The 16,144-nt window shown below is 39.8% G+C and overlaps 2 protein-coding genes across 2 annotated transcripts; both read right to left on the reverse strand.

Annotated features, from left to right (window-relative positions):
• Positions 1 to 476: 476 nt before the first annotated feature.
• surf4 (surfeit 4) lies at positions 477 to 10,215 on the reverse strand. Its single transcript, XM_084935295.1, has 6 exons — positions 9,925 to 10,215; positions 7,672 to 7,858; positions 5,997 to 6,073; positions 5,874 to 5,917; positions 4,972 to 5,158; positions 477 to 1,744 (listed from the first exon to the last, which is right to left on the reverse strand). Exons 1-6 carry the CDS (start codon positions 9,970 to 9,972, stop codon positions 1,478 to 1,480), a joined length of 810 nt encoding a protein of 269 aa, XP_084791421.1. The 5' UTR covers positions 9,973 to 10,215; the 3' UTR covers positions 477 to 1,477.
• A 797-nt stretch (positions 10,216 to 11,012) lies between these two features.
• surf2 (surfeit 2) lies at positions 11,013 to 15,938 on the reverse strand. The gene is made up of 6 exons (XM_084935296.1): positions 15,490 to 15,938; positions 14,876 to 15,027; positions 14,651 to 14,754; positions 13,981 to 14,166; positions 13,635 to 13,768; positions 11,013 to 13,105 (listed from the first exon to the last, which is right to left on the reverse strand). The coding sequence occupies exons 1-6, from the start codon at positions 15,562 to 15,564 to the stop codon at positions 13,010 to 13,012; spliced, it is 747 nt and encodes a 248-aa protein (XP_084791422.1). The 5' UTR covers positions 15,565 to 15,938; the 3' UTR covers positions 11,013 to 13,009.
• Positions 15,939 to 16,144: the final 206 nt, after the last annotated feature.

A 16,144-nucleotide genomic window follows, 5' to 3' on the forward strand; every position in this document is an offset into this window, starting at 1 on the left:
TTTTTTTGAAAATTCCACCAGATCTGAAGAGGTCTGTGTTAATTTGACATCAGATTTCTGTGTATAGTTTATCTAAGTTTAACTTTTATAGAGTTAATTTTCTGAGTTGAGGTGTTCACCAACTCGCCTAAACAGTGGCTAAAACTCACGACAGCAATATAGACACCATCAAAATGTGATACCCGTCCAGTTGATAATATGTAGTTTTAAGTTTTTATCGCTATGGCTGCAAATGATCAAACGCTGTCTTGGATGACTTTTACCACCACAGTCCAGCAGAGGTCAGTATTTACTCAAAGTTTATCGCTTCAAAAACAACTGATGCTTTTATGGTTATGTCCAAACAACTTCTTATTACAGTTTTCTGAGGAGAGGCTTAAACTTCACAACTTCGTTAAAGGAGGATTTACATTCATTTGGCTTTATTTGCCAGTTTATAAGAATATAACTGTTAAAAACTGACTGAGCCAGTGTCTTTATATTTTTGAATATTTATTTCTTCGCCATGAAATTTCAAAATCAAAAGAAAAAACAAAACAAAAGATGATCAAAAATACAATATAAACTTCTGAAAATTAATACACAGATTTTTTTTTTTTTTTTTGATTTTCCTTACACAGGGCAAAAAACACTGAGCAAAGACAAAGTCCAGGTGGCTAGTGACTCTGCTTAGTCCTCTTTGCTTTTCCTAGGTCGCAGAATATGGTGTTTCACAAACGATGAGTCTCCCCCCCTGCTTTTATCTCCGATTGTATAACAGTTCACTAGTTAGGCATTTGCCAAAGACGTACAGTACAAAGTGCCCAGTAACAAGTCCTGGAGCTAATATCTGTGTTGAAAAAACACAACTGCAATCCAACACTTAGTATACAATATGCAACATCCTACCCGGTTTTGACTCCCCATGAACAGGAGTCATCAGTCTATTGAGACTGATGGTGCGGATGGAAGAGAGACAAGAGTGGCTAACGGGGGAAAAAAAACAAACCTGGAGAGCAAAATTGTTTTCAATCAATACCAAGTTCCCAGGCGGCAACGATGCAATGGTCGGGAAAGGTCGCCATCCACTGGAAACCCAAAACTGCTGCAGTTAACCAGTTCTAAGTAAACATGTAACACCTGTAAAGTAAACCCTTTTCTTCTTTACAGAATAGATAAATCTTTTCCTCCATTTGCTATTCACTGGTTTTTGGGGGTTGTTTGCACTCTGAACTACACGGGCGTTTATCATTGCTGTCACGAGAAAAGGAAGTTAAAAAAAAACAAAACACTAATTTTAAAAAAACCTAAATCAGCAGGTGGGGAAAGAAAAAAAGTCCGATGATGGCTGAGGTGGCGTCTCTGGATTTAGCAAACAAATTTTTAAAAAACAAAAAAACAAAAACAAAAAACAACAACTATGTACCCTGGTGAACTGGAGGGGAGGGTCTTTTGTCCCAGCTGGCAGGGGAAGTTAGTGATGCTGTGCTTCCTATGCCTACCACTCTTTCTTTTTCTCATCCATGGACACTCCACCAGGCCCAAGAGCCACCACTAACAGCAGGCCTCCAATGACTGACGTGGTCTGGAAGAAGTCATACTTGAGGAAGTCGTGCATGGGCTTGTAGGCGGGGATGGTCCAGAAAGCGTTGAAGTAGAAGTTGATAGCCAGAAGCCACACTACGAGGGTCAGTGCTGCTAACTTGGTTTTGAAACCAATGGCCACCAGGATGATGAGAGCTGTCCCCACCATGTTCTGCAGTATCTGTGGAAGAAGGCGAGTTCATATGAAAATCATGAGGATTGCAATCTGTGCTGTAAATCTGTCAGGATGAGCCCACGTTATTAAGCATTTACTTAATATTTCTGATTTATTAATATTTATACTACTAGGACAGAGTTTGAAGAACAACAAAAAAAGGCTACAGGACACTTTTAATCTACTTAGAGCAAATCATATATACCACCCTAAAACTTTAAAGTACACCTTGGGCTTTAGTTATTTAAGACTTAATCACAGCCAGTGGTTAACACATTGGCCTTGCACAAAAAAGCTCCCCAGTTTGAGACCCCCTGCCTCGGGGGGAGTTACAAAGCAGTGTAGTCTTAGTGTCAGCCCCCAGATAAATAGGAAGATTGCATTAGGAAGGGCATCTGGCATAAAATTTGGACCAAATCAAATATGCGGATCCATCCGCTGTGGCAGCCCCTTGAGAAATAAAGGCTTGATTAAACTCTGTTGTGGGCATCGACATACACAGCTGAAGACATGATGGCTGAGTAGTCTTTTCTGTTATACTTAGTCCAGTGCCTGGGTGCATGCATAGTTGGGACATTTTAAAGTAAATTTGATGCGGAGGAGTACAACAAAACAAGACAAAAACAAAACAGGCTGACAGCTGGACACCCGCACAGATCTTCATCCTTACTGCCTCTGCCAGGGCAGCTGTGGCTACAATGTAGCTTGCCATCACCAGTGTGTGAATGTGTATGTGAATGGGTGGATAACTGTATGTAGTGTAAAGCGCTTTGGGGTCCATAGGGACTAAGTAAAGCGCTATACAAATACAGGCCATTTACCATTACGGTCATATGACAAAATTTACATCACTGTCGCTGGTTCATAAAGTACAGTCAAAGCTTAAGGGAGAAGCTGAAAGTATCGCACAATAGAATAAAACGTTTCTTTAAATCCAGGTGAGAACCCCCTGATTCACATGTAGCACGTAATTAGACTGTGAGACATGAGGAAAATCTGCAATTTGAGGCAATGTTAATGATAACATTAAATCTCAGAAAAAAATAAGTGAAATTAAAGTACAGTGAGTATAAATGCACGCTCTTTCATGACCTCTTTTGCAGCGTGTTGATTACACATTTATGGCATCATGACAATAAAAGCTGAGCAAACAGAGACTGAGTGTTGACTGTGATGACTGTGTGACCTTTGAGCAAATCTGAGTTCACCACAAATACCATTCTCTATAGAGGATAATGAACTAAAATGATATGTGACACAAATGTAAATAAAATACCGTACAATTGTGTGCATAATGAATATAATGTTCATTACTGTGTAATATCCGACTATTTGGACACATTTTATTGTGAATCTTTGGTCATATTATTTACAGAAACGTACATGTTACCACTTGTATTGAGTTGATCAATAGTAACGTGTAAAGATTAAGTAAATATCTAGCAGCAATGTTCCCTCTAAGATGCGCGCGTGCGCAATTGCGCACTGCTGGCACGGTCTCTGCGCACAAAAAAAAAAAAAAAAAAAAAAAAATCTAACCTGAATTGAAATTAAAGTAAATACTGACTAACACTGCAAAACAGAATTGTTAACGTAAGTGACTGGCTGCTCCAGTATGGGAATAGAACGATGCCACCTTATCCCATAGTTTAGCTGATCACGCGATTCACACTCATATATACGCAGCTAATCAACGTCGTTGACAGGCTATGACAGCGTCCTTATGTGCCGACACCGGTGTTTTAGCTAGCAAAGCGGCGTGGCTGATGGGGAGTGAAGCCACGTTAATGACAACGTGGACAACCATTGGAGATGTGAGCAGGACAGACAGAACAATTGATGGAAAAAGTGTGGACTTTATACCAGTTTTTAAATTGTGTTGATAGGCCACATAAAACCAGAGTTATGATAAAAATATCTGCAATGTTTGGTTTTCTTCCTGAATACTATCGTTGTTTATATTTACTGCGGGAAGAAACGGTAAAAATGGCATTTTATAAGGAAAACGCTCGAAAGCACTCTCCGCCTGTGAGCAAAACCAAAACCAGAAACCCCCCCACCCTCTCCTATTGGTGGAAAAATGTACCATGTCGACCAATCAAAAAATGATATGGCAACATGGCATTTAGATGTTTAGGGAGGGGGAAGTTTTAGGAGTGACGGCGGTGTTTTGAGACGTTTAGCACAAATCTTGTGTAGTTAGTGTGTAGTGTAGTCAATAGTTTTGTTGTGTGCGTCAGAACAATGAGGCGACTGCTGAATGTTACAGGTGTTACAGCAGTGATACATCTCCTGTTGTCAGGCCTGCAGGTATCAGGCTGTTGTTCTCCTTTATCTCATAGTGGCACAAATCATTTGTGTGGCATCAAATTTGATGCAGAACAGCTGATTGTTCTGTAAATAGTTTGAAATATTAAAAACAAAAAAAAAAAAAAAACCCCGCCTTGGCTGCATTTTTAGGTAAACAGCTGCAAAAAAAAATTTGTTGTTTGCAAAGCTCAGTAGCTTTTTTGAAGTAGTAACTATATAATTAATGGCCCAACATTGGTCATTATATACTGTGTTTTGCAGACAGAGAGTTACAGGACTCTCGCCCAGACCACAGATTCATAATACAAGTCGGAGCTTTATAACAAAAAAAAATATTTAAAAAAAAAATAGAAAATTGTGTTTTCAAAATTGGAGTTAAAGTTATTTTTACTTCCAATAGTGTTACCATACTACACAGGTCATGAACAAGATTTTTTTTTTTTCATTTTTATTGTAAATGGGCTAAAGCAGTTAATTAAAAGTAGTCTAACATAAATGTAAATGCTGTAATTTGATTATTTTAATAAACCATGTTACTTTGATGGATTCGATGCTGGCGTGACCACAGTGCACACGTCTAATGTTGCTCACAGTGGTCCAAGGGACTGCTCAGGGAGTTTGTGTGTTCGCTCAGACACATGAAAAATTAGAGGGAACATTGTCTAGCAGTCATTTTTAAGATTTCTGATGTGAAGTTTAAAACATGGTTTAGATGGAAACCAGTCAGTATGGTTCCTGCATTATTTAGAAATGCATATAAATATAATATGTATCATCTTGATCACCTGCCGTGGTAGTATGACATGAGACTTAATGTATAGTTAATTCAAGGCTATGTCAATAAAACTCTTTTTAATGACAGGAAAACCATCTGTATGAAGCGGCTGGAGAACGTATGGGTATTTGATTGTGTCTGAACTCACAGAGAAGAAGCTGGAGTCGAAGTGTAACAGGGTCATGAACATGAGCACCAAGAGTACTCGACCACCCAGCTGCATGTACTGCTTCGGTGAACTCTCTCCCATGGAGGGGACTCCAGCAAACATGCTTTTTCCTTCTGAACGAGATTCAGCCAGTAGCAGCAGCAGACCACCTCCAAGGGCCAGGTTTCTTGAAGAGGAGAGAGGACAGTTATTTTTGTACAGCGTCCTCAAATGAGCAGAAAAAAGCCATCCGTCTTAACTTGTCAAATGGTGACAATCCGATTGTTGTTTAATTATCAGGGTAAGGGAACTACTCCATTAACTTATGCCTACTTGTATGGCGAGAATGTTTATATATTTTATTCTGAATAACACAAATGTTTCAGCTATCAAATTTGACTATTTTTCTGTTAATTATAGAGCTGATTTACTACATTATACTACAAGTCTCTCCTGACATGAATTAAATGCCCACAAAATGCATAAACAGACAAACGTGGCACTATATTTAACAGATTTCTCCAGAGACCCATGATTCATCCAGCCTGATGGTGTTTAAATCTAAATCACAGGTCTTCTCCACAGTAATTACAGTAATCCTAAGTGTTGGTGTCTGTTTGGAAACAGTGATGTATTCTGATATAATGCCACTACGAGGAGATTAGACTTTCTATTCCTGCAATCCTACACTATATTTTTTTCCCTTATTGATTAAACTAGTTCTAATTCAAGTTAAATTAAAATGTTATCAGAAGGCACCACAAAAAGCATCCGCTTCTGCTTCATCACTCGTGAACAAACTTGAATTGAAACAACATGTCAGTAAAAAGTGATGGCTGCTTTTGTTTGAAGTTTGATTTATATTAAAGTTGTGTTTCAGTTCAGCACCTAGTGACACCTACCTCATCAAAAATTTAAGGTCCCATAAAATGCTGTATGCAACAGTCTGGTGGGAAAAAAACAACAACATTCAGATTAGACACAGTGAGATAAAAAGAAAGGAAATATAATACGACTGTTCTCACCTGTAGCGCTATGATCCCAAATAGTCCAAAGCAGGCATACTGTACAAAATTTCTACTGAGGATGAGGACACAACCACCTGTTTGGGCAGGGACAATAAGAAGAGTTAAGCCTTGAATGCTTCTCATATGGTCCGTTCTTCTCTTTACGTTGCAAAATACAATCATAAACCATAATTTGCAGTGCTTTATCAATAGGATTATATTACATATTTGTGTTAGATTAACTTTGCTGTTAGAAAGGCGAGGCTTAGATGGTTTGGGCATGTGCAGTGGAGGGATAGTGGATATATTACAAAAAGGATGTTAAAGGAAAAGATGAAATCCTCAAGGGAGGGTCAGGATGGATGTAGAGGGTCAGTGTGATAGATAAGGATGTTTGGGATAGTATGAGGTGGAGGTAGATGAGCAGCAGAAAGACAAAATGTGGGACACATACATTTTGCTCACACTGCTTTATGACTTCCTGCAAGAGTTGACCATGTGCAATTTACAAATAATCCCTGTGAGTCAAGGCCTCAGGCTTATCAAGTGCTCAGTTATGCAAAGTTTATTTTCTACTCTCAGCCATGTGTGATGTCAAAGAGTACAGACATGCTTAATATGAACACTGCAGGTACACTGCCTGTTAGCACAGAAGCCCCAGTCATCTGCTGCTCAGATCTTCTGTTTGCGAAGGTGCAGCCAATCAAAAGGACAAACTATCGTAAAGGGAGGTGGAAAGAAATGACCTGTGTGGCTGCGCCAAAGCCCAGTATTAAATAAATAAGACTTATACTGAACCAGAAAGCATCCAGACCTACTATAGTACTCTGCAAAAGAAAATAATGCCTAGTTGGAAGCTGCCTAAAATCAAATGCTAAAGCTGTAGTCATGGAGGTCCAGGCTCAGGAGGTAGAGCAGGCCTTCCACTCATTGGAAGGTTGGTGGTTCAATCCCTGGCTGGATTTAACCATTGTCAGAATTTAAAGACATTGAACTCCAAGTTGCTGAGTCACTGTTAGATATAAAGAACTTAGACAAAAACAAAGTGTTTGTATGAATGGCTTTGAATGGGTGAATGAGACATGATTCAAACACTTTGAGTAGTCGAGTAAAAAAAAAAAAAAAAAAGCACTATACAAGAACGAGTCCATTATTGAGAAACACTCTAGAGAAAAACTATATTCTCTGGCTGGCAAGTAGTTGCTGGCCTTTGCTTTGTGAATTCAGGTCGATTGCCAGGGTGTTGGCGACTGGTCTCTAGGTCTACTTGACTGATGCCTGAAACTAATGCTATCGAAGTAATTCTATCATGATCTTTTTTGCATCATAAAAACATGTTTTTCTGTTTTTAAGTCAGTCCTCATTGAATTTGTCCACAATATGTATCAAAGGTCTAGAGTAACCAGATGCTTAAATCAAACCCTCTCTACAACAGCTACCACAAAAGTGAACATTATAGAGTTCATGAAGGAACATGTTTTGCAGGGGTATTGAAGTTATGCCTAATTAGAATGGTGTACACTGGGAAGTAATAGTTCATGCTAAACAAATACTGTACTGATGCTTCCTGCTTCACTCGTAGTTTCAATACATGAACTAAACTATTTTTATTTATCTCATCAAAGAGCTAACATTAAAGATGTCACCTAGATTTGTTTGGCAATTTTGATTAGGACTGCTCCCGTTTACTCACCGAGCTGTCCGATGAGGTTAAGCAGCACAAAGCATGTAGCGAGAAAGTAGCCACAGTTCCAGGTTGCCTCAATGTAGTCTCGCTGCTCATTCCACTGGAACCACATGCGGATGCCATCTTCGAGGAAGGTGCTGATGAGACACAGACGAGCCAGGTGGGGCAGGTACTGTTTGGTTACCCGCAGGAACTGGGAAAGAGAGGAAAAATGACTGACAAGGTCTGAAGAGGGATGGAAAGAGGTCATTTTGATTATGCTATATTATATAAATATAATTCAATGTCACCAAGCCTTAAAATCCACTAAAAAGTTCCCTAAAGGCTCTTTAAATAAATATATACTTACCTGCTAACAGTCAAACACACCACTGTGCGGAAGACGCCACTGTCTAATTAGAGCAGCGCAACTAATTGAATTTCATCTGGGCATGGTTATTATAATAAGATAATCAAGACAAAACATTTATTGTGCCACACAAAATTTAGTCCCCTCCAGACTGTGGAAGGCTGGTTGTAATTTTTTTTTAAAGATTAGTGTGATAGTATGCCAAAAATCACTAGCAATATTTTTCTATAATCAGCACTCCAAAAAACATTAAATAAAAGATGAAGATGTTACACTCTATATCAGGGTTGGGCAATCAGTTATCTCAAGGGGCTATGTGAGAAACTGGGACTGGTTTGAAGCGTCACACAAATAAGCTGAGCTCAAGTTTGTTCAATATTAATTTGATCTCTTTATATAACCTCCTACTGGTAAGAGCACATGTTATAGCTGTGGGGATACCCCTGCTCTATATGATGTTCTTGCCTCACAAATGAATCTTGTTGAGCATCTAATAAAACATAAAGCTGATCAAACTGGCTTCAAAGGTGTGAGAGTCTCATACATGCAAATAGCAGAATTACTGTTAGATATTTCAAAGCAGCACAGCTTTGTTCAACTAAAAAGTATTTCTTCAAAGACAAACTGTGATGAACATTTAAACAAAACACAAATTAAGCAACTGAGGCTCTTCTCTCAAGAAGAATTCATGTACTTCTCAGACACTACAGTCACACGGGAGAGCAGAAATGGCCTGCCCTCTGGCCCGCCTATTCAGCAGTCCACATCAGCACAGTCAGATCTCAGCAGCCTATCAGCATCCACCAACTCTCACTCTGACTGCTGTGCGAGACATGAATGGGCCAACTTGGAGCCAATCCTAACAAGCCCAAAGGTTGCTGCAACAGCACAGAAATACACTATTTCGAAGTGTTAAGTCTGGGTAAAATGCTAGCTCAGTACTCATTAGTGAGGGATGTGCCCCTTGCATTGAGCTTCAGTGAGCCTCCTACAAGGCAAACAAATCAGATGGTGTGTACTTTTCCCATGTAATCTTTCACAGCACTCGTGATGGCCAAATATAAATCAATCAGGCGTTATGAAATTAGGGAACATTTTCTGGGATTTGGAGTGAGTTCAGTCAACACGAAGGGTCGTAAACGTATGCAGAACTGGCTCCATGATATTTGATTACTTTGAGCTTCTTTATCTGTGCTCTGCTTTGCAAAAACATGAGATCAGTAACCTACAGCACAGAGAGCTCAACGTTTTGAAGGAACAAGGAAGATATAAAACCACATACGTGGAGAGGATGGTCCCCAGTGGTTGCAAAACAAGGGTCAGGGGGCTACCTGAACGCTTATCTTGGCATCAGCTCATGCCAAGTTGGTTGCAATCACATGGATATAAATAACAGAAAAGCCAAAGCAAGGTATAGAAGCACAGATGCGGCTGGTGTAATAGAGAAAATATCAGCGGTGCTAAGCACTAAGAGTGCTAACTGAGTAACGTGTTAGGGTTAGCCCACAACTTTGGAGCCATCATAAGTGATTTCACAACAGCAGTCTGGCAACATAATAATGTTAATAACCCGTATGGCTAGAAGCAAGCCGAATAACTGACACAATGAAGGAACAACCAAATGTGCTCCTGTCACCCAGCTCTTTCTTAGTCAATTTAGCTACCAGTTTCATCTGGTCGGTGTGACTCAATATTGCTATCAAACCCATCCCGACACACATGACAGGCATCTCCAGCATTTGTCACCCAAATTAAAACAAGAGTTGAAGCCGTCGTCAGGAACGCAGAAAGAGTAGCCGACAGACGACAAGAGGAAACGGTTAACTTCATTCTGGACAAACTAGTTAGCAGCTAACCTGCTAGCAGCGGTTAGCAGTGCGAGCTGCCGTGCGGGGAAAAAATCAAGTTACCTGGTCTGCCACGTCTTCAGCGGTGTTCATAAGATCCTCCTGCCCCATATTCGTGTAATATTACCAGCTGTAATGTTTAAGGCTCGGCGCAACACGGCTTCGGTGCGTTGTTTTTTTTTCCGCAAGCTGCGCTCGCTCTGTTCCTGCCACTGTTAACGTTATTTACTTGAAGATTTCCCGACTGCCTGGACTCAGAGAAAGGCCGCCTCCGCCCCACAATGCCCCGCGATTTGACGAGCGAGACGGAGCGAGCCCCCTTACATGGCACTGCAACCGCGGTGTGCCACGTATACCGATCCGTACGGGATCCTCCGCGCCGCCGCTGGGCATTGTTTACGGCTGTACACAAGTAAACAAGCGGTGCTTTACAGCCCCAAACCCACCTGATGTTAATATCACTATAACCTGTTAGTTAGACCGTTTCCCTTAGACAGTCATACCTCTGTGCTTTTAAAATTTCTTTCTGATAATTAATCTTTTAGAGATATGGTTATAGTTTGTATGTAAACTGTCTAATAGGGTCTGTAAAAAGATAACATATTTAAAATACTACTAATCTATACAATATAAGCTGAGTTGAACAATTTTATTACACTTAATTTCAACACTGAGCAAAGTTTAAGTAACCGTCAGAGAAATTATATTTAAACCAATTTGTTTAGTAGATAATTAAAAGAAAAATAGTAATATATGTTGGGATTTTTTGTTTTATTTTGTTTTCAGATGTTTTGCCGTATTTTCAGGCACCAGGAGGCACCTGAACAAACTGATTCAGCAGTTCTGGATATAAATTTGACAGGTCTGTAAAAGACCATTTTAGTTTAGGCATAATCTAGTGGCTTTAAAGGCTATTTAATTATTTTAATAGTGAGATCATACAGTGAGCCGTCATCTCCTGTGAGATATTAACAGTCACGTATGGTAAAGTTACATACACTGATGAGCATGAATGTCATAGGAAGTTTTGTTTTTGATCTCTTTGAACTATTCTTTACCCAGAGTGGAATTAATGTTTGTACAGCATACATCTTTAAGATTTTTCTTTAAACAAAACAAAACAAAACAAAACAAAACAAACAAACAAGAAATGGCTGCACAAGTTTGAATTTATTTGGGATTTTTTTCTGCTAAATATACAGGCAGAATACGTACTCCCCCCCAACTAATATTTGGTTAAATGTTCCTTAGCAAGTTTGATCTTATCTGGTAACTATTAACAGGTTCTAACCACTTTTGCTGACACAATTATTAAGACTTCATTTAAATTGGTTGGTTTCCAGGCAAATGAACAAATGTTTTTGAGTTTGAGGCTTTGGCAAGGCAAATCCAGAACTTTAACGTTAACCTGCTTTATCCATTCAAAAACCAGCTTTGATGTGTGTTAGGGATCGTTGTCCAAATTTCAACTGTTTGGTTTTGAAGTGAAATTGTTTGGAGGTAGTCCTTCTTCATTATTCCATCCACTTTGTGCAATGTACCAGTACCACTCGCTGCAAAACAGCCCCAGAGCACGATCTACTATCAACATGCTTGACAGCTGGTACAGTCTTCTTAGTTTTGGAAGCTTCACCTTTACCCCTCTAAAATAAATCTTTGCAGGTTTTTTTGTTAAAGTAGTGACACATTTGAATAAGTTATATTAACATACAGTTGTCTGAACTGATGATCTTCAAATCTGCAGTTGTTTAAAATGGCTTCAGGAGACCGTCCCAACTTGTGTAAATCTACAGCTGTCCTTCTTAGACCTTCACCGAGCTCCTTGGACATTCCCATTGTTCTGAGTATTGGTTAATCCAGTGAATGTCAAAGAAATCCTCCTTATTCAGATACTACCAGTTTTAGTCCATCGTGATCACTAAACAGATGAACCTTTAGTACCACTTATTTCAATACTATTAATTGACTTTATGTATCTAATTGAGCCTGTATGTATACCCCTGTGTGGTATACAGCCCTATGTGGATTAGAGAAAATCCAAAACAAATTCGAACTTGTTTACCTAACTCAAGTCCTCGATGAATATATGTAAACTTCTGACCATGACTTTAGATGTACATATAAGGTTCAAATTACTTTATTTACACTAAGATTACAGCAGATCAGCCATGCCTTCGACAAATCACAATAGTATTAGCCACTGAACAAAGGCACCATTTACAGAAACAATCAGTTTTAATCAAGTTCTCTGAATTTCACTGTACGGACAATGGCTGACAGGCAGCTGTCCTGGTGAATGAGATCATATGCAAGAGACTTACGATTATGAATTTTCAACATCTTGGTGATAATACACCTGTGTGGCTCATCGATAACCAGATTCCCAACCTTCAGTACCACAGTACAGAGGGAAATTAACAATAAGACCCCTGATTCTTTGCTGTTAAATTTTGTAAAAACTCTAAAACTAAACTGTACATTAAATGAGATGGATTAATAAGCAATAGCTTATTGTGGTACTCCATATAGAGCAACAACAGTCCATCATTGGTGAAGCTTATTGCAGCACTAGAACAAGATCCTTTCTCGCTTCCTTAAAAGTCATATAAAAAAAACTGTGAGCGGAAATGTTTCATTTTCCATCTTTAGCTGCAAATCTGTGTTGAAGAAAAGTTTGCATCCTCAGTGCACAACAACCAGTAAAATCAGATCTCGACGGTCAGATAAATCTCAGTTTTCGTGGAAAAGATGCAGATGTGTTGTGTGTAGTTGCTGAAGTTTGTCGTATGATATCAAGTTGGAAACCTAACTGAATAATTTGAAGCATTTTTTAGGTTACAAATTGGAGTAAATGTTTTTTAAAAAAGACAGACAGTTCTTGCAAATTCAAACAGAGTTATATTTTACACTAGTGCAGTTGAATGCAAACCAGAAAACACACCTTATCCAGTCCAAAGGACCTTTTAAACACATTTTCTATGCATCATGTAAATCAGCCTTTGTTGGACCAGTGGAACTCAGGAACCAAAAACATCCTCGCGTAATAGATGTTGAAGGGTCACAGGCTGATTCTGACACAGGAATTACACTCCAAGCTAGATGTCGTGGCAGGGTATATAAAAATACTCTTCATATGAGGGTTTGGATTTTACTTTCCATTTTGGGCTTTTCTGTGTTTCTTTTTCATTTTGCTTGATCTCCAGCTGTTATTTCTTTGTTTCTTATGAAATCCACCACCCTGAGCCTGAAAGAGAAAAAGACAAACAGCATAAACAGCATGAAAGCATGGACCCATCCTGCCTCAACAGTTCAGGCTGGTGGTGGTGTAGGACATTTTCTATGCACACTATGGGCCCCATAGGACAAATTAAGCACCACGCTAACCATGTCCACCCCTTTATGACCACAGTGTACCCATCTTCTGATGGCTGTTTTCAGCAGGATAACAAACCACATCACAAAGCTGCAATCATTTTAAACTGGTTTTCTGAACATGACAATGAGTTCACTGTACTCAAACTGCCTCCAAAGTCACCAGATCTCAACCCAACAGAGCACCTTTGGAACTTGGTTGACCAGAACATTCACATCACAAATGTGCAGCAACTATGTGATGCTATCATGTCAAGATGGACAAAAATCACTGAGGAAGGTTTCCGGCACATTGAGAATCTATACCATGAACAATTAAGGCCGTTCCAAAGGCAAAAGGGGAATAAACTCGGTAAGTGTACCTAATAAAGTGTCAGGCGAGTGTATATTATTCCACAGACCTTTTTGCGTTTCTGCACTGCCTGTTTTTCAACCTCCATTTCTTCATCCTCATCTGTCTGAAAGTCATCTTCCTCCTCTTTCCTTCCGTCCGCCATACTTTCTTCTGCTTGGTTTTTCAAAGTGAAAATGGAGGCTGTGGACAAATACATGGTGTTACAGAGCAGTAAAACAGGCCCACTGCAAGAGTTTCACTAATCTGTGTCATTATATGTGGATTCAATGGAGAACCAGTCATGTAAAACTCTACAATTATCCTGACTAATATTGGTTCTTCTGATGGACAGTGTGCTTCTCCTGAAATCAGTGGTCAAATGAATCTAATGTGTGTAGATGGGAGATACTGACGGGGGTAGAGGTCGCTCATGCTGTCCTCAGAGTCACTATGACCGTCATCACTGGATGAGGGTTCCCACGTGCTGCTTGAATGCTTGGAAGGGTTTCCTCGACCGCCCTCCTCTTCAGTGTCTCTGGGCCTTTTCTGCGTCAGTCTGGTTGGAACGAATTCAATCCCCTGCTTCACACATTCTTCATCTAGAGAAGGCATAAGGCAGTTGTGTTAGCCATCACATTCACAGTGTAACTATACAACAACCCACACCCTCAGTGTTTTATGCATACTCATATATCAAGTCTGTATTTACTGACATTTTCTCACCTTCTGATTATTTATTTATGTAACAAATGACAGATTGTGGTATTGTTTCCTTCCCGTTATGCAATTTAAACTTTGATTCTTTGCAGAAAAATAGAATTAGCCGAATCTTACTACTGTAAGCTCACCAAAAAAATAAATTAAAGAAATTGCCAAATATGTCAGACTACATTGGTCTGAGCAAATTAAGCACGATTGGTATCTGCAAAAAAGTGCTAACAAATGAATAAGTTCATCAGATAGCTTTGCTTTCCTTCCTGAGAGATGGCTATCACACAAGAAGTCTGACTCCTGAGATGAATAACATCCTGAGTGTTTAAACTACAGGAGAGGTGCACATGGAGCGATAAGTGATGCACTGACATTTACAGAGGGCTTTCTTGAAGCGTTTTCCGTTGACGTGTCTTAAGACGTGGTGCGGCTGCCGGTTGAGATGTCGAAGGGTCAGCTTACAGAAGAGCTGATTGCTAGAGCACAAACAAAATACATACATTACATCAGAGAATGCACTTTGATCTATATGGCATCAGAAAATTACTCAGCTGTAGTTACTAAAATCACTTGTTGGGCAAGCAAACGTGTCCTTACGGTTGCTTTGTGCTTGGCACGATGTGTGGCTCATACTGGCTGTAGTTGAACTCTGCTGCAGCACTCAGTTTCTCATATTTCTTCCCCTCAGTGAACTTCTGCAGCTCGGCCAATTTGCAGGGAATCTCGTGGCCATTTAGAGTACATTTGATCTGAAAAAGTACAAAATCGAAGGTATAAATAGGCCGTTTTTATTGGCGTTAATGTTTTGGTCAGTAGAGGTCGGTGGATCAATCCAAATACCGCTAGCATTGATACCAACACTGGTACTGACACTAGTGCAAAATGATCGATACTTTCTTTCTGTCCTCTAAGATCAGTATGTAGCTCATTGTGTTAAATTGATGATAATTCTTATTGTAAATCATGACACGCTGCTCTCCCTGGGATAAGCTGCCTTTATAAGTTCCAAGTGTCAGCGACACTGGCTCTGTATTAACTTGTTATCTGATCGACACCATAAATGGCAGTATTGCACACCGCTGTTGAGCACTCTTTAGCAATCACAACATCTGAACACCTGGCTCGTGCTAGATCAATTTGCAGGTTAGCATCACGTTCGACATCAGCTCACACGAAGTGCACGTGTAACGTGGAGAAATCTGCTCGCTAACCTTTTTACCGCCTGTGAGCTGAAGAAAGGGGTGATTCAGGAGGAACTCTCTTAGGTCCGCAGGTAACTCATCCATAGTTTAGAAACACTTCAAATCAGCCCGTTCAGCTTGTTGACGAGGACAACGCTTCAACAAGGAAGCTCCCAACACGTGGGCTGACTGCGCAGACTCTGTTGTGTGATCTTGGCGCCATCCAGCGATCAAATCAAGTAAAACCCATCTTACACGAAGTTAGCCATTCACCTCTCTCATTTGGCATCAGGCGATCCTTTTATCGAACCACCGGTGTGATTAAACAAAAGCAGACAATTGTCTGCAAGAAATAATGTCCACGGTCCTTGATATACTCCCCTCCCCCTTTTTGCTACCTTTAAGAAACTAAACCTTAATCGGCTTAAGTAAGGTGACAACAGAGCCCAGTCAGCTGACTGCCACCATCTGACAGGTCTGAGAGCATTACGAAAGACAGACAGCCCACTCTGCTTGGATTTCATAAAACTACAGAGTAGCCGGCATATGAGCGCATGCGTGAGCTTTGAATTAAAGTTCATAAACCAGTAAAGTAGACACCTGTAAAAGTAAATAAAACTATTTTATAAATCTTCCTAGCATGGCTAGTTTAGCACATTTGTTTTACTCGACTAGTCACTAGAGA

Source organism: Perissodus microlepis, chromosome 7 (genome assembly GCF_051167445.1).
Source record: "Perissodus microlepis isolate ML-2025 ecotype Zambia chromosome 7, ASM5116744v1, whole genome shotgun sequence".
NCBI lineage: Eukaryota > Metazoa > Chordata > Actinopteri > Cichliformes > Cichlidae > Perissodus > Perissodus microlepis.